General features: G+C 30.3%; 1 protein-coding gene across 2 annotated transcripts; it reads left to right on the forward strand.

Annotated features, from left to right (window-relative positions):
* Nucleotides 1-880: 880 nt before the first annotated feature.
* Nucleotides 881-26,362, forward strand: LOC143046055 (uncharacterized). 2 transcript variants are annotated; one of them, XR_012969063.1, is made up of 17 exons: nt 881-1,045; nt 5,113-5,574; nt 6,924-7,064; nt 9,457-9,648; nt 10,268-10,410; nt 13,178-13,355; nt 14,350-14,503; nt 15,788-15,952; nt 16,625-16,718; nt 17,764-17,958; nt 18,383-18,421; nt 18,918-18,986; nt 19,264-19,339; nt 19,985-20,131; nt 20,710-20,790; nt 21,862-24,696; nt 24,813-26,362. XR_012969063.1 is itself a non-coding variant. In XM_076219023.1 (16 exons), exons 1-16 carry the CDS (start codon nt 1,024-1,026, stop codon nt 22,164-22,166), a joined length of 2,463 nt encoding a protein of 820 aa, XP_076075138.1. In that variant the 5' UTR covers nt 881-1,023; the 3' UTR covers nt 22,167-26,362. The 2 variants fall into 2 exon arrangements, 1 of the variants encoding a protein (XP_076075138.1); XM_076219023.1 differs by having other exon boundaries at nt 21,862-26,362.
* Nucleotides 26,363-27,019: the final 657 nt, after the last annotated feature.

The following is a 27,019-nucleotide window of genomic DNA, read 5'->3' on the forward strand; positions in this document are numbered from 1 at the left end:
GAACAATTACCTAAACTTGAAATTGAAAATATGCAATAAAAATAAAATATTTAAAGATCTTTCTCTTATATATTCAAGCAATTGTGAACAAATTAATTGTGAATTTTGTCCTGTTAAATGTGACTTTATGTTTTGTGAATTTTGTCCTGTTAAATGTGACTTTATGTTTTGTGACTTTCTGTCCGTTTACCATTATAACAAATAATTGAGTTAAAAATGACCAAAACCGATAGAAAGGTATGAACTAACAATAATTTTAATATGACGTTCTTCTTAAGCTTTGAATACAAAGCCATGTTCTTATTCCAATTGAACAACATGGACAGTTTTGTTGGTGTTGCACGCTATGTGCCACGCATTGACAATTTGTTTTGATCCGACGTTATCGACGTCTTGACAACGCCTATTGAGACGTCAGAGAGTGAAATAACCACGTTTATTTCACATGTGAAATTATCGGTTTTTATCTAACTGGGAAATCAATGTAATTCATTGCAACCAATGTAATAATTAATAAATAATTCTTTCATGCCATGTTCTGTGCTGATTTTAACATATGTAGGCATTACATTTAATACCGAGAGTTTGCGAGGTATTAAATGTTGACAAATATAATGCATATCCATGTTAAAATGAGCATACAGTAGAGCATTGCATGATAGAATTATTTCGATTTTGATAGGAATATTTTGAACTTTTGTTCGAAGCGGACATATAATGAAGAACCAAAAACGTTATAGAAAATCATCAATAAAAAATAAAAACAAACACATTTAAACTTACTTTTAGAATGTTTTTCGAACATGAATAGGGGCGTAAAAAGATTAGGGCGAAAGGACCCAGATTTACGACATTGGGTTGTCGTTCATAACCTCCTTCGTTTTGGAGGAGATAATAAAACACAAATACAACAAGTAGTAAAACTATTTAACTTCCCAGTGTTTTTAATGTTTCAGTTTTGGCTACCTCAACGTAAACTGTATTAGTCTTTAATTAATCAACATTTTCCAGTATTGTAATAGTATGGGAAACACTCTGAGAAAAGGTAATTTACTTTGATTTATTATCAATTCACAGTCAAATTTTATACATGTAAATTCAAATTGTAATATTTGACTGTTTGTTTGTATTTTTTAATATGGTTTTGCCGATTTTTTATAAGATTTATAATCAACTCTTCATATATATATATATATACAGAGTTTGGGAAAGATCCTCATAAACAAGTTATTATTTCTTTATTAAATTTTTTAATGTAAATATAAAATTGTAAATTTTACCCACGCATGCACGGCACATAGTCGTCAATATTATGATGGAGTGCGGAATCTAAAAGAAGAGAAGAAGAACAGGTTGGGCACATAAATGTATAAATGAACAGCAATACATGCATGTACATGTACATAAGTTCTAACTGGAAAGTGCCTGTGCATGCAAGCCATCTTAGATCAGCGGAATAGACTTATTTACACAAGAAACCATGTCAAACAAAAAGACCAACACATGACCAAGGGTTGCTCGAACACAGCTGTGATTTTAAATATTTGTATGTCTGATTATTGCTACAATGTATATATGAAATGTAATGTAAATAACTGTACTATATATAATGTATATCTACATGTATACTTTAATTTTAAACGAGAAGACCTCATTTTGTGTGTTGCTTTTCTTCCTTATGCAATAACCTAATCATCATGCCTTTGTGTCCTATAGATACATGTACCATGCATAGTCAGATTTGTCATCCATTATTATGATTATTCAGTTATGATTATTTTGGGAGAAAAACTAAAATAAAGACGTCCAGATATTGTTTCCGTCATCAGACCGACTTTTAAATAAGACATGACTACTGGTTTTAACTTTAATACACATATTTTCATAAATACTCTGGGACAGGACAACTATTTTCACGTTTATCTGCATGCATACTATGATTAAACTACTATAATATATAGAGATTCTATATAATATAGCAGTGATCACGGTGGGGAAGAAACTTAGAACTTAAGGATGTTCGCTTGTCATGTTTTGGGATTTTTGTCAGATTTTCAGAATCCCCTGGTTTTATCCATTTGAATGCCTTAAAAAAATTGCCCATTGACCCAACTTTTTATTTTATAAATCTTTTACATGTATGATTATAAGCCATCTGTTAAAGTCTTATAAAATCCTTGTTATGTTTTAACAGTTTTTGAGAACATAATCCCGTCAATGATAAATTAAAGCTATGAATAATCAAGAGGGAAAATTTCCCTGCCTAAATTTCAATGGCTATTATCTCGAAAACAAGCACTTTGACCTATATAATTATTTGGCTGTTTTTGTTCCTTTATCAATCCTCTTTTGATATATACTAGTGTTATGAAAAGCTTGTTATTTTGAAACTGAGTAGCGAACTTTCTTTATAGCAAATACACTTTATTTATAATATTATATATGTACGCAGAGACATATATTGTATTATTATATGTCTCTGTTCATATATACAAAAAAGAAGATGTGGTATGATTGCCAATGAGACAAATATCCACAAGAGACCAAAATGACACAGAAATTAACAACTATAGGTCACCGTACAGCCTTCAACAATGAGCAAAGCCCATACCACATCGTCAGCTATAAAAGGCCCGATATGACAATGTAAAACTATTCAAACGAGAAAACTAACAGCCTTATTTATATAAAAAAATGAACGAAAAACAAATATGTAACACATAAACAAACGACAACCACTGAATTACAGGCTCCTGACTTGGGACAGGCACATACATAAATAATGTGGCGGGGTTAAAGTATACAGAAACGCAAAAATAATGGAACATAACAGAAAACAAAAAAATGGTCATTACTATAGAAACCACTCTCTACCTGGTCAATTACTATTAATTAAGTGTTCAAATCATTTTTAATGGCTTTCATTTCTATTTCTCATGTAAATTCTTTGATTAAACAGTGATCTACATTGATTATATGAGTAAATAATATTATAGTAAAAGATAAAAACTGTTTTGTCCCTCAGCAGCTTCAAACTTTCCATTTTCAGCATGAAGAAGGTTTTTGTCTCACAGTTAAATAGACAGGAAATATTTTTTTGTTTAAGGAAGTCTTCAAATATCACTTTTATTACTTTCAACCCATGTATTGTCAACATTTATTGGGGGCTGTTGTTTTAGTAATTAATTTTTCACACCTAGAAATGCCAGGTAAAAGGTAAAAAGATGCATGTAACTTCATTTACCTGTACTTTAATTTACCTTTACTTTTAATTACCTGTAAAATCATACATTTTGAATTAAAAATTATATATTGATTTATAAATGTTGAAATAATATGTAAATTTTTATATATCTAAAGTATGTAATATCATAATTCATAATATTTTTATATATCTAAAGTATGTACTGTAATAATTCATAATAACTTAATTTTAAATCAGTAGGAATAAGTGTTATAAATGAATAAAACATATCAAATTCATTAAGTTATATAAGCTGACATTTGCATAAAGATTAAAGTTTAAATTTATTTGACTTTTTATTATGTTTTTACTTCAATTAATAGTAAAAATAACCATGAAAATTTCAATCGACCAGTATTTGCCAGTATTGACCACTTCCAAGGGGAGTATTGTCCAGGGCGGTAAATACCGGGGGTGGTATTTACCGCCCAACCTTGCATGTAACAGCACCTCAACTAGTCCTTAGTGGCATATCATGAGTTCTTAGTGCACTAAGGCCCCTTAGCAGTGTTTAGACGCACCCTTGATCTTGATCGCCATTTGGTAGTTCATAGCTATAGGTCAATGTTCTGTTATTGTAATAAGCCATTTAAAAGGTCTATTTCTCAGATTCTACTCGTACAAGCAATACAGTATATTTCAACTCTATTTGGTGTACAAAAAAAATGTACTGAATTATTGTTACATGTAAGTGTACATTGTACATGTCAATCTGACATGGTTCATCTGACCTCTTTTTAAGGTTCAGTGGTCAGCATTTAGTTTTAGTTATTATTTTAAAATAATAAGTGTTATAATTGCCAATGAGACACTATCCACCAAAGTCGGACTTATATTTGTATGTGGATTTAAGCAGATATAAATGATCTGCCTTCAACAATGATTAAGTAAAACCATTTCATTAAGTCAGCTATAGAAGGCCTAGCCATGACAACATGTTGAACAATTTAAAAAAAGAATAAATGGCCTGAATTATTACAAAACAATAGGAGAAAAACAAATATGATAGACTGCACTGCAGCCAACAACACAGTACTGAATTACAGGTTCTTGATTTGGGACAAGCTCTGTTTCTGTTTCTAATACAGTAATTAGCAATAGGTTAACTACATGTATATTTGAGGTATGCAATCATTTAAGGTGTACATGTTCATTTGGCTGAGTTCATATGGTCTTGAGTCTCTTGACCTTATTATCATGATTCTTCAAAGCGTTACGTTTTGGACATCTGTAATAAAACGGTGATCTTTAAGACTCTCATCATAAAATTCATTCATGATCAGGCTTTGTGTTCATCAAAATTTTGAGAGCCGTTCAATGATTATCATACACATTTGATTGTTTTTTTTTAAAGTTTCATATGTCATTCTTAAAGTTTTAAATAGCTTATATATCACAAAATAAATCAACTTAATGTCAAACAGGTTTTTTTTAGAATTTCCTGTCAATAATTTAAGAAAAAATTCTCTGTAGACATGGTAGAGGGAAACTGCACCTATCTCGTTTGATGTTTTAAAAACAAATTAAATAAGATAAAAAGTTTTTCCTGCCTACGATGAGTACCTACCCTTTACTATTTTCCTGTGTTTGGGGAAACCAGCTTTAAATTTTCAAAGGCCTGAGTAAAGTTTTTGAACGAGACCTGTAAGCCTGTGCTATCAACCTCAGAGTGTACACTCTTGTTTTTAGTTTGAATGAAATGCTGCTAAGCCTGTCACTAACAATTACCTTCACATTTACATCAATAAATGATGGCTTTTCATTGTTTTTATTTAGTATCATGAGTATATAAATTAGAAATGTAGTATAAACAAATAACCTGAGTTTTTCACACTTTGCATTTAAGTATACCGTAACTCTTTTTTCAGGAAATTATTCTTATGAATTGGATCAATATTCCAAAGTTCCTTTAACATCTCTAAGTGATGACTCTGATGATGAGGATGTTATTTATGGACATAAAGTGGACAATGGAAAAATAGAACTTCAACTGATTCCTCCACAAAATGGGAAACCACCAGTAAATAGGCCAAAACACCAACCAAAAGTTATACAACCAGATCCTAAAAACTGGACTGTATTTTGTTGGGTGACTTGTATATTGATAACATGTATAGTAATAGCAGCAGTTGGAGCACTTAAGTTATCAGCTTATAATAATACTGACAATAAAAATGTTAATTCAACTGGGATCTTGAACAATCATACAAACCATGTGATAACTCCTCAGCAATCTAAACCAAACATAATATCTGTGATTAAACCACCAACAAAAGGAAATATAAAACATCCAATTGGCAAAGATTGGAAGAAAAAAATGGAAAATTATGGTAAGTTAAAAAAGCAGTATTGAATTTAAGAGTAAGCTATCACCCCTTTTCATCATTTAAAAATTCCTCTTTGTAGTTTTTTTGCACCGTATAAAGCTATCATGTTGTTGTCGTCTGCGTCGTTGTCCAAAGACACATGCTTTCCGTGTCAGAAACCTATGCTGTGTCAACTATTCAATCACAATCCAAATTCAGAGCTGTATCAAGCTTGAATGTTGTGTCCATACTTGCCCCAACTGTTCAGGTTCAACCTCTGCGGTTGTATAAAGCTGCGCCCTGCCGAGCATCTGGTTACTTTTATGTTATTTCTTTGTATAACTTTGGACTGTTAATTTCTTAATGCAGGTGTGTGTTTAGTTTTTTCTCAGGAAAGATTTGAATTGATACATATGATCTGTTAGCATGGTTAGTACCTATTCAAAATTCCTGATCACTTATTAATTGGGTTTAAAAAAAAAACAATCAAGATTTAGTGGTCAGCAGCAGATTTACAACAAATTCAACCTTTTTTGGCAACTTCTATGTTTAATCATACTTAAAAGTTACTACAGACAACACTTCTTTGTATAAAATAATTATTTATTGGTTATACATGTAGTCATGTACATAAACCATATATGTAAAATTATTTCAGACAATAGCAATCAAGCTGTTATACTATTTTTATAAGGTACTTGATCGTTTAAGAATGAACATTAATAGTTTAAAGAAAATCCATTTAAACATCTACTATAAGACTTTGTATATCTTAGTAGTACATTGTTGTTCAATAAAGAGTGTTTTCATACATGTATGTGTCATTTTGATCTTAACAATTTTTCAAACATGCACTACGTTGTAGGTGTTGATTTTTTCCCTTTATCAATAAGTTATTAATGTACATGTAGATTGCTTATAAAAACTTTTTAATGAAAAAAATTAGTAAACAGTCATGGTTTAATAAAATATTTTTACAAACAAAATCAACATTAAAATATCAGAAGAATCTACAACATTTCTAGTGAGACTAAAAATGGTAAATGTGTTAATAAAGCTCCCAAAAGATGTTTGTCAAAAGATATCTGAAAGATGTTGATGTTATCTTTTTCCTTGTTTTAAAAATTCCAATAGGGAACATACTTTACATTATTGTAGTAATAAACCAATTTTCAAGACATGGCCTTTGTCAGTTTCGTTATTTTTCTTCTCAACTACATGGCTGACATTTTTACTTTTACAATCATAAAGATGATATAGATATAATTCCTATATTATTTTTTTTGTAAGAATGTTCATATATGATATTATCAAAGACAGCAGTGCATCTTTCACATTTGTTTTATAATGAATTTTGAATAATATTTTTTCAGGGTCTGAATCCTGTGTTAGACTTATAGATGTTGATAATGATGGTGTCTTAGACATTATATTTGGTGCATCACTATCAGAGAATATTGGTGAAGGTTTACAAAAACTACATACATCTGCTGAGGAAATTTGTAAAATGAAACGTAAGTTGAGTTTACATCAGTTCTTTATCTTGTTGTTTGGATTCTAGGCATTCAACTGTCAACAATTTTGTAAAGTCCACAGGAACAGGAATATTAGAATTCAATTTGAATTATAAAAGGTGATGAGTAACCCATCTCCAGCTATGGCATTAGATTGAAGGTCACATGAATACCTATTCAATCAGGTTGACTTATTCACTGGCAAGGGAATAATTCATCAGCGATGGTTCTTTGCCTTTTTTGACAAAATTGGACCAAATTGGCTGCTGAAAGCGACTTGTTATTTCACTATTTCAAATTCATTAATGATTGAAAGAAAAAAATATCTTATTTTAATTTTTATACGACCCCAAAAATTTTTTGGGATCGTATATTGGTATGATGTCGTCGTCTGCGTTGTTGTCCGAAGACACATTGGTTTCCAGATAATAACTTTAGTTAAAGTGAATAGATCTTCATGAAATTTTTTCAGAAGGTTCAATACCACAAAAGGAAGGTTGGGATTGATTTTGTGGATGATGGTCCCAACCGATTAGGAATTAGGGGCCCAAAACAAGCATTTTTCTAGTTTCAGGATAATAACTTGTGTAGAAGTATTTCAATTGCTCTAAAATCATACCTCAATGTTTAAAACCACAAGTAGAAGGTTTGGATTCATTTTAGGGGTTATGGAGCCAAAGTTTAGGAATTAAGGGCCAAAAAGGGGTCAAAACAAGCTTTTTTCTAGTTTCAAGACAATAACTTATGTGTAATTGTATGGATCTCTCTGAAATTGTACCACAATGTACCATATAACAAAGGGGAGGCTGGGATTAAGTTTTGGGTTAATTGCCCAAAATATGTAGGAATTAGGGGCCAAAAAGAAGCATGATTCTAGTTTCCAAACAATTATGTCAATAACTTGTGTTTAAGTGTATGGATCTCTCTGAAATTGTACTACAAGGTTCAATACTGCAATGGAAAGCATGGGATTGAGTTTAAGGGTTATTGCTCCAAGGGGGGTTCAAAAAGTTGGGGGGATTTTTTGTTTACCATTTTTTGAAGGGCTTCCTTTTTTTTCAAAGAAGTTTCAAGAAGAAATCTTCAATTGCACAGTATTGCATTTACTAATCCAAATTCAGACAGAATCAGGGTTCAACCACTGGGTTCGTATAAAGCTGCGCCCTGCGGAGCACCTGGTTATATATAGGTGGTAGCTTTTGCCCCATTAAGTTTTTATGAAATCTTGCATGAATAATAAATCGACTCAATGGTATTTTGTTTTGCAGGTTTTGCATAAATATATTGATAGTATGTCACATTGTGTATTTTGTGTTTGGGTTTTTTTCCATCTGTTTTGAACAAAAAATTTTGACATATATATATATTTGAAATATGTAACAAATCTTCGTTGTTTTTATACGAGCCCAAAAAAATTTTGGGATCGTATAATGGTATGATGTCGTCCTCGTCTGCATTGTCCGAAGACACATTGGGGCCCAAAAGGGGCCCAAAACAATTATTTTTCTAGTTTCAGGATAATAACTTGTGTACAAATATTTTAATTGCTCTGAAATTATACCGCAATGTTTAAAACCTCAAGTAGAAGGTTTGGATTCATTTTCGTGGTTATGGGACCAAAGTTTAGGAATTTTAAAAGGGCCAAAAAGGGGCCAAAACAAGCATTTTTCTAGTTTCCAGACAATAACTTGTGTGTAATTGTATGGATCTCTCTGAAATTGTACCACAACGTACCATATAACAAAGGGGAGGCTGGGATTAAGTTTTGGGTTAATTGCCCAAAATATGTAGGAATTAGGGGCCTAAAAAGGGCCAAAAAGAAGCATGTTTCTAGTTTCCAAACAATCATGACAATAACTTGTGTTTAAGTGTATGGATTTCTCTGAAATTGTACTACAAGGTTCAATACTACAAAAGAAAGCATGGGATTGAGTTTAAGGGTTATTGCTCTAAGGGTGGTTTCAAAAAGGTTGGGGGGGGGGGGGGGGGGGTTGTGTACCATTTTTTTAAGGCATTCCTTTTTTTTCAAAATTTTTCAAATTTCAAATTTTGAAAAGTTTCAAGAAAAAAATCTTCAGTTGCACAGTATTGTGCAATAGATTTGTTAGATCTTTGACCACATTAATTTTGTGACAAAAACCCATATTATGTAAAAAAAAAAAAATTGATCACATTCCAAATTCAGACAGTATCAAGCTTGACCAAATTTGCCCCAACTGTTCAGGGTTTGACCACTGGGGTCGTATAAAGCTGCGCCCTGCGGAGCACCTGGTTGAACTATGTTTTGCCTCGCTTATTATGAATTTTTTAATTACTGCTTTTATATATTTTTGAATCTGTATGACAAGAACCAGGTTACAAGTTTTTTTTTTCTTTCTTTCCAATTACACAGATATGTCTTATCCCTGCCTAGGACATTTGTTTGCTATAAGAGGTACTGACGGTGAAGTTTTATGGAAAACATTTACTAAATCAGCAGTTATATTTATAAATTGTGAAGATTTTGATGTGAACAAGGATGGGCAGAAAGACTGTATAGTTACTGGAAGGAGGGCAACTCTTCAGGCAGTAAACCCAAAGAATGGTATGTTGGAGTAACTTTTTATTAATTATATGTTCTGGTAGAAGTATATATGTTAGTTATTTCTTTACTATGATTGTTTTTTAGACAAAATATCAGTGACAATTTTTTTTTAACTTAATCCTTTCATTGGTTGTGTGCTCAGTATGGAAGAGAATTTCCCCTTTGCTCTTCAGCATAAGGTTGCACAGATACAACAAAAATAAAAAAACTATTTGTTGAGTACTTTAGAATGGCAGTTTTCTGTTTATATATAAATTGAATGTTCAATTAAAATGGAACCTTGTAAGAAAAAATGAGGACCTTTAAGTATTTTGGGTCATAGGTCCTGGGCTGATAATGCATACAACTATTTGTTTTAATATAAATGTTCTGAACGGATGGATTTTTCTACATTTCCAATAAATTAGTACACATACTACGATTGAAAATCTTAAGTGGTTTTATGCATATCAGCCCTGAACCTGCCATTGCCCAATGTTAATTTGAAAAATGAACAAGAAAATGCTGAATTTGAAGCAAACAAAAATAAATTGCAACACAACTAATTTGATTTACAGCTGTAGATAATGAAAGGTAGCAAATTATGGCAAATAAAAGGTAGTATTATTTTGTATTTCAGGAAAGATATTATGGCTTGGTGATAATAATTTAATAAAACCAACATGGAATACTTACCAAGTATTGGCTTTACCTGACTTTGATCAGGACGGGGTACCAGAAGTATTGGTAACTAATGGAGGGGATCCAGATAAAGATCCAGAGGTAAACTGATCAGTTTAGTTTCTCAGATAAAGATGAATAGTTTGTCTATATTGGGTCAATATATCATTGCAAGGTCAACATGTCTGCCTGAAGAAATATCTAACCTTGTCTAATTTGCCAAGAAGTGACTCATATAAAGTTTTCTTTCTTAGGTTTGTTTCTTTTTTGTATTAAGTGATATGTCAATTTTATTTATTCACCTATTTGTCTTGACATGCTCATGCCTTCATGACAAAGATAACTTGACTTTTACCTAATTTTCATGGTTCATTGATTCAGATTAAGGTTTCAGATTAGAACTCTGTGTTTGTTATAAAAAGTTTGACTATGTTTGATCTTAAAATATTTTCATTATAAGGATCTTGTCTGGATGAGATCACCTGACCTTATTTTTATGGTTGATTGATCTGTCTGCAGGTACAATGTTTATGCTAGTTTCTAAGAAACAATAAGTTATAGGTCAATATTATTTGGTCTGTAGGATTACTTTTTGATGTACATGTTCATCTAACAAGAGTTAATGTACTTGCTTCTTAATATATAAGTTAAAGGAGATCTGGAATATATATGCCAACAAGACAGCAATACAATGTCAAAAACATGAAACACATTTTTATGTTAAAGTTATTATACGACCAAAAAAATTAAAAAAAATTTTGGTCGTATATTGGTTTCACGTTGGCCTTGTCGTATGCGTCTTCATTGTCCGAAGACATTTGGTTTTCGCACTATAACTTTAGTATAAGTAAATAGAAATCTATGATATTTAAACACAAGGTTTATGACCACAAAAGGAAGGTTGGGATTTATTTTGGGAGTTTTGGTCCTAACAGTTTAGGAATTAGGGGCCAAAAAGGGCCCAAATAAGCATTTTCTTGGTTTTTCGCACTATAACTTTAGTTTAAATAAATAGAAATCTATGAAATTTTGACACAAGGTTAAAGACCACAAAAGGTAGGTTGGGATTGATTTTGGGAGTTTTTGTTCCAACAGTTTAGTAATTAGGGGCCAAAAAAGGGCCCGATTATTATTCTTGGCTTTCGCACAATAACTTCAGTATAAGTAAATAGAAATCAATGAAATTTGAACACAAGGTATATGACCACAAAAGGAAGGTTAGGATTGATTTTGGGAATTGAGGTCCCAACAGTTTAGGAATTAGGGACCAAAAAGGGGCCCAAATAAGCATTTTTCTTGGTTTCGCGCCATAACTTTAGTATAAGTAAATAGAAATCTATGAAATTTAAACACAAGGTTTTTGACCATAAAAGGAAGGTTAGAATTGATTTTGGGAGTTTTGGTCCCAACAGTTTAGGAATAAGGGGCCCAAAGGGTCCAAAATTAAACTTTGTTTGATTTCATCAAAAATTGAATAATTGGGGTTCTTTGATATGCCGAATCTAACTGTGTATGTAGATTCTTACTTTTTGGTCCCGTTTTCAAATTGGTCTACATTAAGGTCCAAAGGGTCCAAAATCAAACTTAGTTTGATTTTAACAAAAATTGAATCCTTGGGGTTCTTTGATATGCTAAATCTAAAAATGTACTTAGATTTTTTATTATTGGCCCAGTTTTCAAGTTGGTCCAAATCGGGGTCCAAAATTAAACTTTGTTTGATTTCATCAAAAATTGAATAATTGGGGTTCTTTGATATGCCAAATCTAACTGTGTATGTAGATTCTTAATTTTTGGTCCTGTTTTCAAATTGGTCTACATTAAGGTCGAAAGGGTCCAAAATTAAACTTAAGTTTGATTTTAACAAAAATTGAATTCTTGGGCTTCTTTGATATGCTGAATCTAAACATGTACTTAGATTTTTGATTATGGGCCCAGTTTTCAAGTTGGTCCTAATCAGGATCCAAAATTATTATATTAAGCATTGTGCAATAGCAAGAAATTTTCAATTGCACAGTATTGAGCAATAGCAAGAAATCTTCAGTTGCACAGTATTGTGCAATAGCAAGAAATTTTCAATTGTATAGTATTGACAAATAGCAAGAAATCTTCAATTGCACAGTATTGTGCAATAGCAAGTATTTTCAATTGCACAGTATTGGGCAATAGCAAGAAATATCTAATTGCACAATATTGTGCAATAGCAAGAAATTTTCAATTGGAGTTTTCTTTCTTTCTTTGTCCAGAATAGTAGTTGAAACAACTTTATACAATATACAATGTATATTCACTTTTACTACCAACTGATAAATTAGAACAATCTTTACCATTCAGTGATAACAAGCACTTTTTTACATTTTAATATTTTATGATGTATTTAAATGAGTAGTTATTGTTGCAAACTCCATTAGAAATTTGAATTGAGATCAGTTTTAGACTAAGGGAAAGGGGCATGTGAAAAAAAATTGGGGTTGGGGGGTTGGGGGGGGGGGGGGTGTTCAATTTTTCTCATTTCAGATTTCATAAATAAAAAGAAAATTTAGAGCTGAATCCAGCTTGAATGTTGTGTCCATACTTGCCCCAACCGTTCAGCGTTCAACCTCTGCAGTCGTATAAAGCTGCGCCCTGTGGAGCATCTGGTCTTATATTATTGCAATATCTCTTAATAAATAAAATGTACATACAAGTTTTAAAATTTGTATTGAATATCTAAAACTATTTGAATGTGACAATTTAAAAAAATGTATAAGCCAATGAAATTCTGAAAATCTTTTTTATGTTTTACTGTCTTAGTAAAATTAACTAAGAATATTTTTTTGGGGAAAAGTTATTGTCACTAATACATTTTCAAACCAAGAATTGTTTTCTATAGGAACATAATCGTCATTCCGGCCGACTCCTTGTTCTGTCTGGCGCTACTGGGAAAGTTTTTGGCATGAGGTATTTAGCTGCACCAAATAAGAAAGAGATCTACATGTCGCCAGTTATGTATACAACTAAAGATGGTTCCCAGTATATTTTATTTGGCACTGGTGGAGAAACTATACCAGGTAATTTACTTGATTAATTCTAGGGAAAACATCTTTGTTGGGGATTCCTATGATTTCATTAGAAAAACAAATCACATTGTAGGGTTTTACTACCTCTTTATATTCATATTGTAACCAAAATAAAACAACATTGTAAAGGTGACCTTTTTTCCACGTTGGCATAACAATGTATTGTGTTAAAGTATTTCTCAACTGCAACTCTTTTACACAGTCAATTTGGTCACAGTAATATTTTTTTTAAATGTAAAAGTAAACTCAATATAATTAAAGAAATCTTATGTTAGAACATTTTGTGAGTTGACACTTATGTAAAAATAAGGAGATTTGTCAATTACCCATTTGATTCTATTATTACACACTTTTTAAACAAATTACTTCCCTTTGTCAATCGTAGACTGGTTCCATACTGGACAAAATTTGCTTTTGCCAATGCAAAGCATGATGAATTGAAAGTGATGTATCAGCAGTTTAACTAATTTTTTTCATGAAAAATAATTTCTGATGTCAAAGGTATTTAGCTAAACAATAAATTAATGTAATTAAAAGATTTGAAAACCTTAAAGATTACTCACATTATGCATAGGTAAATTTGCTCTTTCTGCTAGCTCTCCATTGTAAATCAAAATTAATGTCCCTCTTAAAGGGAGACCACAAAAATAAAGGTCTTTGATTATAGGGTCAATTACGGGAATTGGCAAATAGCCTATTGTCAGAGTTCAAATGAAGTGGATGTAAGGGATAACAGGCAACCATACTGCCTTCAATAATGAGAAAAAAATCATATTGTATAGTTGGCTTCAAAAGGCTCTGACATGAAAATGTAAAACAATCAAAACATGGAAACCAAAACAATGTATGAACAAATAAACATGACAGACATGAACCAATGAAAACCACTGTACTACAGAATTAGACAGACACACTTGTGTCCTACATTACAGAAACTTTTTTTTTTGTCCTTACTAACAAAGTTATAAAACATTTGTTATTTCAGGAGATCTTCTTATGATATCTGTACCAGATTTGTACCACTATGTAACAGATACAAGCCATAGTTCTGTAGTTCCAGGAATAAATGGAGAAAGTAGTTATGACTATTGGCAAAATCGTATAAAAGATGACGCCACTGGATTAATCACAGTTGTTAGGTCAGACTTCATGGACTTATTTTTTTCAATTTCATTCGTAATGTACGGAAATAGTTAATTTTTATACGACCGCAAAAATTGAAAATTTTTTGGTCGTATATTAGTATCACGTTGGCGTCGTCATCTTCCGAATACTTTTAGTTTTCACACTCTAACTTTAGTAAAAGTGAATAGAAATCTATTGTGCAATAGCAAATATTTTCAATTGCACAGTATTGCGCAATAGCAAGAAATATCTAATTGCACAATATTGTGCAATAGCAAGAAATTTTCAATTGGAGTTATCTTTCTTTGTCCAGAATAGTAGTTGAATCAACTTAAATCATTGTTTTATACAATATACAATGTATATTCACTTTTACTACCAACTAATAAATTAAAACAATCTTTTACCATTCAGTGATAACAAGCACTTTATTTTACATTTTAATATTTTATGATGTATTTAAATGAGTAGTTATTGTTGCAAACTCCATTAGAAATTTGAATTGAGATCAGTTTTGGAAAAAGGGAAAGGGGGATGTGAAAAAAAATGGGGGGGGGGGGGGGTTAAATTTTTCTCATTTCAGATTTCATAAATAAAAAGAAAATTTCTTCAAACATTTTTTTGAGAGGATTAATATTCAACAGCATAGTGAATTGCTCAAAGGCAAAAAAAATATTTTAAGTTCATTATACCACATTCATTCGAATTTAGAGCTGAATCCAGCTTGAATGTTGTGTCCATACTTGCCCCAACCGTTCAGGGTTCAACCTCTGTGGTCGTATAAAGCTGCGCCCCGCGGAGCATCTGGTTACATTTGTTCTAGTAACAGCTTATACTAGTACTTTTGAAATTATTTAAGACTGCCATATCATCCAGAACCTCTACTAAAACCCTAAAGTATACTGTAAATTCAGAAATTATTGTGAGGGTTTTATTATTGCGAAAAATAATCATTTTAACATATTATACATGAATAAAACAAGATTTTTCTCAAAATCGTAAAAATTAAAGTTTTTTAAGTCTTAAATGATAAAGTTATAATAATAAATACACGCAATTTATTTCTAAATATACAGTATAGAATAAACTTTGAAAGAGAAGATTCTCAAGATAACAGTACCATCTGTTGCTCTTCACAAAGAAATATACTTTTACTCAAAATAAATTTTAAGTTACAATAGGTTATAATTTCATTGGTATAAAATGCCAAGTGGTACATGTATTATTATGGATTGTTTCACCACAAGTTCTTTAATTGCCGTACAGGAAATGAACTTATATATATTTTTATATTTCAGAGGAAAAAACAAAGGATACATGGTCCCTCCCGTCATTGTAGATGTAAACAAAGATGGTGTAGATGATGTTTTAGCATCAGGTTATGATGGTACAATAACTCTCATTAGTGGACAAGATCTTACTGAGATATGGTCAGCTCACTTTCCTGGGATGGAGTCTTATACGTAATTAGTTACAATTATTGTCGTGTTACTTTATCCAAGTAAAGACAATGATGCTATAGATAAGCTTTGATAAGTGAAAATGCGTAGAGAGAAAAATGGAAAGCCATGTTAAAATAGATTAATCGCTGTTTTGTGTATTTTTCCTTTGATCTTTTTTTTGTGATAATTTTTCATATCATGCTACTGGCTTGAGAAAGAAATTGTCGTAAGAAACTACGGAGTGCATGTGCCATTGTCAATGTTAACATCAATGTCATCATAGACGAAATAGCAATAAACGGATATTATTAATGATCTTTAAAACTCAATGATCTTCCTCAGTCACATTTGAACTGAGGGTTATGGCCCTTCCATGAGATTGTAGCTGTGAAACATCCTCACATTTGATAAACAATCTATAACCTATAGATATCCTTTTGTCATCATGCAATTTGTTTTGGTACTACATGTATTAAACAGAACTTTTTCTTGTAAATTCATAATTTATAGTATAGAAAAGATAAAGTTTTGGGTGTTTGAGGGGAGGTAATTTCCCAACTGAAGAATATGAAATGAATTCTTTTTTGTTTAATAATCTTGATGCCATCAGTGGACAATGTACTGCATAACTCCCAGAAGTTTTGCTTTCTACTAAATTTTATTTGATATGATATTCTCTTATTATATTTACAGATCACCTTCCCCTGGATATTTTAATGATGATGAAACGTTAGATTTTATAGTTCATTGGAGCGTAGGTGCTTGGCCTCAGTACACACTTACACAGGTAATAAAAGGAATAATTACCTAGTAATAGCTCACTCAATTACTTCTCACCATTTTCAAAAGTATATTTTGATTTGAGAGTCAACGATTATAACAATGTTATAATCTATTTTGTTTAACAGTTAAAAACAAATTTATTTTCAATATGGACATGGTTAAAATTGACATTTGTAAACAGTAAAACACAGCTTTATGTCTTTCAAAATTAATGCAGTACTGTTATTTCCTTCTTTTGCAATACTAGGCAAACACATAACTGGTAATATTCCTGTAGAAAACTTGCTAAGAAAGAAATTCTACAGATGTTATGGACAACTTTTTCATATGAATATTGCATAAACAAAATGATATCATTTAATAAAACTTTTAAGATGAAATGTTATCTCCAGGCAATCTACTTCTTAAAGTACACTGTTCTTTCCAGTCAAGAATATCTGTTAAGTCCTGTCTGTTGGGGAATATGTAAGTCTTCTAGACTATATGCATTTCTGGGTATGGTTTTGATTATTACCTTTAGCACTAGACCACCCCAAACCCATCTACACATATAGAAAATTTAATTTCTGTTACTTCTATTACATTTTTTTTTTCAAATTCCTCCTCGAGTACATGTTCCTGACAATGACCACTCTAAAATCAACCACTATTCATATAAGGTATTTCAGGCACACTTTTTCTTTATTCTTTATTCCACCCCTTTCATTTTACAGAAGCTGATAAAATTTTGAATCAGAAAACAGCATGAAGAAAATGTTTTCAAATGATTTGTTAAAATTGTAGAAATCAGAGATACAATTAAATATAAAAAGAAAGAGGTTAATTAAGCAATTCAAAGTATTATAGATCATAGGTGTAATGGAAATGTCAAAATAATTATGTCAGGGAATAAAGTGAATATTTGATGTAGCCATTTATTCAGATAAAATCAATCCTTTTATCAGTTTGTTTTCAGGTGTGGGAATATACCTATTAAGATAAATTTGCTAAGCTTTATTTTATGAAACATGGGTGAAAATTATAACTTTACTGAATGTTTTCTTTTTCAGAATTATATTATAGATGGCAGAGATGGATCTAGAATACTGACTATGAACAGTTCACAATACCAGATGTCATCTGACCTCACTCTACATACAACACAGAACAACAGAGATTTGTTTATCTTCAAAGTACGAGGTAGAGGGAGCCACATAACCATGGACAGGGACAGTGGTTTACATGGTTTGGATAGAATAGATAAGGTTACTGTCAAATTTGACATTGTATAAGAATGAGAACTTTAAGTTCAAGTTTTCACATCTTTTTGATACAAATTTATTAAACTAAAATTATTTTAATATTTATTTTTTTTCAAACTGGAAGCAAGTATTTTGATAAAAATTTGATTTTTTAACATAAATGAAACATAAAAGTTTGATAAACCTGCATTCTGACATCAGACACATATTATTATCCTCACAGTAGAAATTTATGCAGTCAGTGACTAAATAACACAAGTGGTTAAACTATCAATAGACAATACAAATAATACATGCACAAACAAATATGATTGTAGTGATCAACATTTGTGTTAAGAATTAGATAAATGTTGATTAAAAAATGTATGGGTCCATAAACAGAAGTTGTATGAAGTAATTTAGAGTGTCAACTTTTATATATTTGCAGGGACCATCTCCAGCTCATATCCTGGATGCACACTCTAAGGTAGGTTATAAAAAAAAATATTATACAGTAACAACAATCAAATAAACTGATCATAGATATATCAGGACTAAAATTTTACACTTACGCCAGACACACGTTTCGTCTACAAAAGACTCATCAGTGACGCTCAAAAGTGTAATTACTTACTATCAGGCCATTGCTCTGGCTTTAAAATAATCCACAATTCAAAAATGAATGGAGCAAAACTTTTGACTGTTAAGGATCTAATGGTTTTTGAGATTTCAAAACATTAAATATGTTTAGCTTCCCAAAAACATGTCTTATTTTACGTGATAAAGATTTTTTAAGAAACATGTGCCATCATTATTGCCATTGTTATGTGCACTGAATTTGGTCTTTTTGAGTTGCAGTTAAAAAAAAATATAAAAAAATGCACTCAATTATAAGTAAAAGCTATTCCACATATTTTTATCAGGCAAATTGTTAATTTCCTATATACAAATCATTTAGGTTTTAATTTTTCTTCTTATTTTAGTCTGGAAATAATGTACTTGGTAATGGGGACCATGGTCCCATAGGAAATCCTCCTAAAGATCGACCAGGGGTAATGTATTTAACATACTAATATTTTTGCATTTTTCAATATCTTTTCTCATTCATTATTAAAAAAAAACCAGGAAAATAAACGAATCATTTTATCTGATACATAACATTGTGTGTCTTTAGTATTAGCACTCCATGTAAAATTCTGTAGAAATTCATTGACATTAGATTTTAAGAAATACAACATTAAAACTAAACTTCAATGTAGTATAGTGTATGATGTAATACTTGGTTTACTTTGAGTTTGAACTTGTTTTATGCCACTTAACTTTATATAGAGAATCAAAAGACATGGACCTGAAGGAGAGCAACACAGAGTCCCTGAAGAACATCACTATTTAAATGAAGAAGCATGTAAGCATAAAACTTGTTTTCATTTAGTGCATTTTAAATTTAACTGTGACATGATCATTAGTTGCTAGTGGTGTAAAAATTGGAATTCCAGGGCAAAATATTTACCAAATGTAGATTGAAAGTTTTAAACAGCCAATGTTGAACTTTAGATCATGTAACAGTAACATGTATCTCAGGCCATAAATTTTACTTATTTTTAAATCAATGTAAACAGATAAAAGAAAGTTTACACTACAAAGTTGTTTATAAAAAATAACATTAATATTCATGGTCAATTGATTTTGAAATGACACCTATCCTCCCATGAAACATGGAACATGAATGCTGAATATCAAGCTAAACTGTATGAAACAATTGTTATTGCCTGTATTAGGCTGTAATGAACAGAAAGGAGGATTTTGTATAATTGACTTTTCACTTGTTTCAAGTCCTTTTATTGTATTGATGTACATATTTATTAATTTGTTTCTAAAAGTTAAATATTGTTTACACTAATGGCCAGAATTAGGATTGTATGTTGATTTTAGCAAACTACAAAATTCAGATATCCTTGAAAATTCACAAATGTACCATTTTTCCTCAACCCATGAAAATATATAATGATATTTGTGAAATTAACTTTGACATAAAGAATTTTGTTTTTAGTGAAATTAGTATTTAGTGATTACAGCAGTCGACACTTCCTTTGTTCTGATGATGTGGATATTAAGAGTGAAATCTTACTGATGGACAGAACAACAATAAACAATCCAGTCTGGATTATAGAAACAGGAACTGAAAACTATAATTACTGTAAGTTATTGTAACCCTTTTTTGCCACTAGTATAAGAAAACCAGCATTCTAGTACAACCTGTATTTCTTTTGTCAAATACATAAAAACAGCAACACCCATTACTGTCATATGATGTTATTTTGTCTCATCTGTTTGTGCTACCACATTATGGTGTTCTCAAGAAATCTTTGAAATATACAAAATATTGCAAAAAAAGGTTATGTTAAAATTCTTTTTCCTAAATTTAAAAACAATTGAATGAAAGTTGGAATGAAATGCAACTTTCTTGTTGTATTGGATATAAAGTTATAAGATAATTGTGATACTGCTTAGTGTAAGTTTATTCTCTTTGTAGGATTCTGTATTCCTAAGACCTTGATGAGTTGCTTTTGATGAACATTTGAAGTTGTCAGCTGTATTACTATTAATTACTACTTTTTTATGGTTTCAATTTATTTTTGTCTGGCCTTGACAGAGTCAAAAATGAAGATTTAGGAATGCTATTTCTGGCAGCATGGAGCTGTGTAAGAAATGTGACTCCTTTAATGAAAATTCAGAAGCTGGTTTAAAAATTCATATCAAGTGTTTTATTTACAGCTGTACCAAGACATGCTAATGAAACAGATACAGCTAATATTACCATGTGTATAGTAATTATGCCAGATGACAGAACAACAGGTATGTAAAAGTCATGTGTAATAGGTGCAGATGACAGAACTACAGGTATGTAAAAGTCATGTGTAATAGGTGCAGATGACTACAGGTATGTAAAAGTCATGTGTAATAGGTGCAGATGACAGAACTACAGGTATGTAAAAGTCATGTGTAATAGGTGCAGATGACAGAACTGCAGGTATGTAAAAGTCATGTGTAATAGGTGCAGATGACAGAACTACAGGTATGTAAAAGTCATGTGTAATAGGTGCAGATGACAGAACTGCAGGTATGTAAAAGTCATGTGTAATAGGTGCAGATGACAGAACTACAGGTATGTAAAAGTCATGTGTAATAGGTGCAGATGACAGAACTACAGGTATGTAAAAGTCATGTGTAATAGGTGCAGATGACAGAACTACAGGTATGTAAAAGTCATGTGTAATAGGTGCAGAAGACAGAACTACAGGTATGTAAAAGTCATGTGTAATAGGTGCAGAAGATACCATAAGAGGACATAAAAAAACTCATAAGTGGAAGAAAAATTGCTGCCATGGCAAAAAAAAGAAAATGACAAACAACAAACAAGTTTAACAAAACAGTCCTTCGTTTTTCTATTATAGAAAACTAAAGATTGAACAAAAAGAACCCTGACAAAAATAAGGGGTGAACTCAGGTTAACTGAAATGGAAAACAGTTCCTACTCCACAAGTGGCACCTTTATCAATTTTGTTTCTTCTCTCGTTATCAAAATCATACCATCTTACTGACCTCAGATATTCTTAAGTCTTATAGAATTTTAATTTTCTCTGGATATTTTGTTGTATTAATGTTGTCAGTTGATTATTGAATATTTAAAGTCTACCAAGGTATACTTAGGTTTCCTCATACAATAAAATTGACATTTGAAATTATTTTAATGTATGGAAAAGGGTGTTTGACATCATAAAAAAGTAATAGACAACTTTCTAATTTGATGCATTTCCGTCAAAAACTGATTTATTCTACTTGTGATTAAAAAAGTATACATAAATTGTTACTTGACAAGTTCTAAATAAGATATTTTGCTAATATATGTATATTTTCATTATGTAGCTGCCGTAGGAGATGTTGATGGAGATGGTTTACTTGACATTGTATCTTTGGTTGGTATGTCTGGAGAAACAGTTGATAGTGGGTACAGTTATAGAAGTTCTGTATACTGGACGTATGTTAAAAAGGTCACCTTGAGTAACAGCATCGCAGACAAGAGTCACAGGGTTCCAGCAACAATTAAGTCTACTGTTACCCCTAACCCACAGGATAAAGATATGGCTGACATTGACATTTTACCACTCAGTCAACAAAAGTGGACTCAGTACATGGGGTCAAAGGGCGATAGTTATTATGGAAGGAGTTAAATGAAGAAAGATAATAATGATTATAGTACTGTGTGGGTATTTAAGAGGTGTTATTTATTGGCAAAAAGTTCAGATTTTGGCAATTAATCAAGAAAAAAATTTGGTTGAATTGTAAGGATAACATGTTTGTTTGAAATATGTTATATTGCATCAACATTTAGGTGTTCAAATGAAGTTTTCCAAATTAAAACTTCCTTTGCAACTATACATGACTATCTGCAATGTTTGTAGTATTAGGTCCATTTTAGGATCAGATATTTCATCTAGGAAATGATAAATATAAAAGATAAAAATATATATGCAAGTACAACTATCCAATCTTAAAGTTTATTTATCTGACTCAAATGACAACATGTTTGGTTTTGACATGTTTAGAAAAAATATATAATTTATTTCTGTTTTGTTTTAAATATCTCTTTTTTTTATGTGGGTATTTTATTGATTTCTTTATGTAGTATATTTTTTTATGTATATATATTTATATTTATATATTATAAGCTTCACTTATAATTCTTGAAATCCAAATTGTTCTGTTTAAAACAGTGAAATCTATTTACACCATTGTTCAATGTTAATGAAGTGTGATGAGGTCTGTTGTTTATTTGAAGATTTGTATATCATATACTGTTATAAATTTATTTATTTTATATTTTTATTGTACATTATCAATTATAAACAGTACTGTTGAACTGTCATGATAATTTTCTATTGAAGATTTTTACCCTTTTATTCAAATGACCGTCCATTCATTCAAAAATGAGTCCCTGCATATTAGCCATACACAATTTCCAGACATTCTCCCTCTATGTCCCTTCAACTGCTTAAATATATGTATGAAATCCATTGAAGTGAAATGAAAGCTTTGTTTTAAACAATCTTTGATTTGGATCCATGATTTGTTAATGCATAAATAATAAAATTTACTAAAATGAATATGTTCAATACAAGAATATTAGTACTAGTACTTCTATAGTTTATCATCCTGTTAGGGGTCCACTAAAGTAGAAGCACTCCTAAGTAATCATTAGATGTTAAATTATACTTTTAGGTTTTGATAGACAGTTTGAAGATTTTAGATATGAGAGTAGCCACAAGATTTCCAGTTTACAAACAAAGGCAAACATTTGACAATTCATAATTGAATCCATTGATAAAATAAAAATGATTTATTTTAGATCACTCAAAAGCAGTAAATGTGAGGAAATGTTAATAGTATATCAATATCATAAATTATTAGACCACAGTTATTTTATTAAATGGTTATTGGTTTACTTTTATAAATTGTTATTTGGATGGAGAGTTGTCTCATTGGCACTCACAGTCTCACACCACATCTTCCTATATCTATTGATTTGAGTTTTAAAATTAAGAGTACAAGTTACGTACATGGGATACTGGTATTCAATATTCATAAAATGTTATCAATTATTAAAGGTTATTGCATTTTATCATGTAAATAAAAAATAACATTCCAAGATTTATACAAGGGAAACAATTTTTATATGATTGACATTTGTAAATACTAGTATGTATTATTGTGTTGTATTTTCTATCATGATTATTTTATTGTCTATGCAGATTTGAGGTTGATTACTTTTTTGTTTACTACCCTCTTGGTAGCAAACTTTTTTCAAACCGTGAGGAACAGTGATACTTTTGAATTATAGCTTTGTAATTATAAAGTTCTCAGTATTTTTGAAATATTTATGCTTTGATTTTGAATCATGTGTACATTTTGTATATGTAAATGTGTAGTGATTTGCATTTTGCTTATTTTTAATTCATTGATCTTCTATGCAAGAAACTAACTGTGATAATTATTGTGTTACAAAATTAGAGAAACCATTTTAAATTCAGTTTAAGAACTGTTTTGAATTATAAAATATAGTTGTTTTGAATTATAAGATATAGTTGTTTTGAATTATAAGATATAGTTCAGCTAGATAGTTAAAGATATTTCCTTAATCATAGTTGCATAGTTTAAACCAAAAAAGTAAGTAAACATTTATAGGCATTTTTTTATATGCCAATTCGTCCCATAACATAATTACATTGAGCAACTACTTTCTCAAGTACAATGAATGACAAATATGGGGGACCCATAATATCAGTGAGACAGCAACCAAACAACATATCAGAACCAAAGAAAAAGACAAGAGTGAGAAGTAATTTTACTCTCATTTTCAAACCTTCTTGTTTTTATATTTACAATCCATCTGATAGTTATCAAAAATAATCTCTCATTATATTGACTTTAAACACATTCCATCATATTGAAATTTCTTGAGTTTTTAGCAAAAATATATCTGTTAGTACATACTTCATGCCAACCTCTTTCATTAACTTCTAGGAAAGAGGAATTACTCAAACTTAAAAGTTATCTTTGATACTATGGGTCTATCATAAAATTTTATCTTTAATACTATGGGTCTATCATAAAATTTTATCTTTAATACTATGGGTCTATCATAAAATTTTATCTTTAATACTGTGAGTCTATCATAAAATGTTATTTAAACTTATGTTTTAGGTAGAATGTTATCTAAACTTATGTTTTAGGTAGAATGTTATCTAAACTTATGTTTTAGGTAGGATGTTATCTAAACTTATGTTTTAGGTAGGATGTTATCTAAACTTATGTTTTAGGTAGAATGTTTAGTCCATATGTGAAAATATTTGTTCTACAAAAAGATACTGTAAATTAACTACTTTCATGACTTGTATGTTGTTTCCATATATCAAACTTTGACCTTCTCTGAAAGAATACACTAACAAAGTTAAACAAAAATCGTGAAGTTTGCTTCAAAAAGCTTAATGCTAAGAATGAAGGTATGAAAATAAGTTTGTTTACCGAGGATAAAAAGACATTGTTATATTGTATCTTCAAATTTCAAGTAAGTGTACTGTAGCTAGAAAAAACTTTTATTATCTTCAGTGAAACACTCTTTCATGTTTTAGTATTAATTTTTAAGATAAAACATACATATCATGTTAACCTGTTTCATTTTTTTGAACTGTTGACTGCTTCACAAAAGTATTTTTTAATTCTATTATATCTCCTTGACAGTAACTGTCAAATACGCCAATTTTGACATACTAAAGGGAGATAATTCTCTTATATTTTATGAAATTTAAACCTTAACAAATAGAAAATAATAAAATAAGTATTTTTTGATTTTTTTTTTCACTGTATTAATGTTAATTTTAAAGCATAATAATGATATAGTTTTTAGATAATTTTATTTGAAAGTCTTCAAACTTTAATATAAAGGTGTAAACTAATTTTTTATCATCTTTCATTTATACTTTTATGCATAATAGTGATACTGATAATTATGTTTAAGATGATTTTATCTGAACATTTCAAATTTTAATGAGAATTTGTGTACTGCTTTTAATGCAAAATGTTGTGTAGCTTTGTACATTGAATAAAAAATGATTGTTTTAGTGTTGTATATATTCATTTTCTAACAACTCTATCAATAACATATGTTTTTTCGCTTTGTACATTGAATAAAAAATGATTGTTTTAGTGTTGTATATATTCATTTTCTAACAACTCTATCAATAACATATGTTTTTTCGCTTTTGTATGTTTTCTACAAAAGTGGTAGTTGATTTAAGATGTTGTTGTTTAAACTTTAGTTTTTCCCTTCTTTCTCTTAAGCAAAAACACTACAGTCTAAGTTTTACTTTTAAACTAAGATGACTTCCAGTTATTCAATTATTTATTTTCAAAAAACTTGATAACTTTTACATGACAATAGGTGAAATATTGTTTCAACTGAAAATTAAACAAGAAAAAAGTAATGTTTTCTGAACTTCAGTAGATTCAGGCTTAAGATTGTTGCTGTAAAGTGAAACAGTGAAAATTTGGAAGACTTATTTTCATCATTTTATAAAGTTAAACGTTTTCATAATTTGAATTTTTCTGTGTGGGAATTTGCACCTTTCCAAATAACAAATTCCTTAGTCAAATATTATTACTGTTTATACAGGCCATTTGAAAGAATTATATGCAAGGCTATTTATAGTTTGAACTTTAATAGGAAATCAGTTTAGCCTATTTTAAACATAGGAGGAATATGTTTCTGTTGGCTGGTCCAACAAAATGTATATTTATACACAATAAGGATATGACGTTTTCTAATTCGTAGCTATCTATGTTTATGTTTAAATAAAATGATCAATCAATATTTGCTTTTGATTTTTCTTATAACTTAGAATGATAAGTGTTGTAAGCAGCAGTGTATAAATATATGCTTAAAATCATTGGATATGAAGAAAAAGAATCACATTAAATGTCAATGAAGCACTTAACATAATTTGAGTTGAAATTTAGTGTGTATTGATTGTACCAGTAACATGCAGACATGCACAATACAGAATGATCTAGGAAAAGAATGTCAGAATGACTGATTAAGTTGGATGTAGCATTTCAGTCGGATAGAATTATTTTCAGATGAGATATTATTGTAATAAAGGTTTAAGCACAACCTATTTTCCTGATATTAGGTGTAAGATTCCAGATCAGGTCAGACAAAAATTATTAAGGAGATAAGAGATCAACTGTTGCTGCTCAACTTTGTCATAGGGTGATACAAAATTACAGGGTTGTTGATTTCAAGTCAGTAAACTAAAGTTTTGGCTGTGCCAATAATGATAAAATACACATCTTTTATAAGTGCATTTCCAAGTACCTACCATGTGCATATCAAGCAGTTTGATAAATTTTAAAGTGAATGCAGATTATCAGAAGTTACATAAATGAGGCAAATTGCAGAACTTTTTTTGAAGTTTTTGTCTCACCATCAACACAAGTCCTAGAATGTGAGAAATGGGGATGATATTCT

The sequence above is a fragment of the Mytilus galloprovincialis genome, chromosome 9 (assembly GCF_965363235.1).
Source record: "Mytilus galloprovincialis chromosome 9, xbMytGall1.hap1.1, whole genome shotgun sequence".
Lineage (NCBI taxonomy): Eukaryota > Metazoa > Mollusca > Bivalvia > Mytilida > Mytilidae > Mytilus > Mytilus galloprovincialis.

Coding starts and splice junctions, on each gene's coding strand:
- LOC143046055 (XM_076219023.1), top strand. CDS start 1,024: ATGGGAAACACTCTGAGAAAAG. Junction 14,504..15,787: donor GGATTAATCACAGTTGTTAG/GTCAGACTTCAT, acceptor TTTATATTTCAG/AGGAAAAAACAAAGGATACA. Junction 20,132..20,709: donor AACTGAAAACTATAATTACT/GTAAGTTATTGT, acceptor TTTTATTTACAG/CTGTACCAAGACATGCTAAT.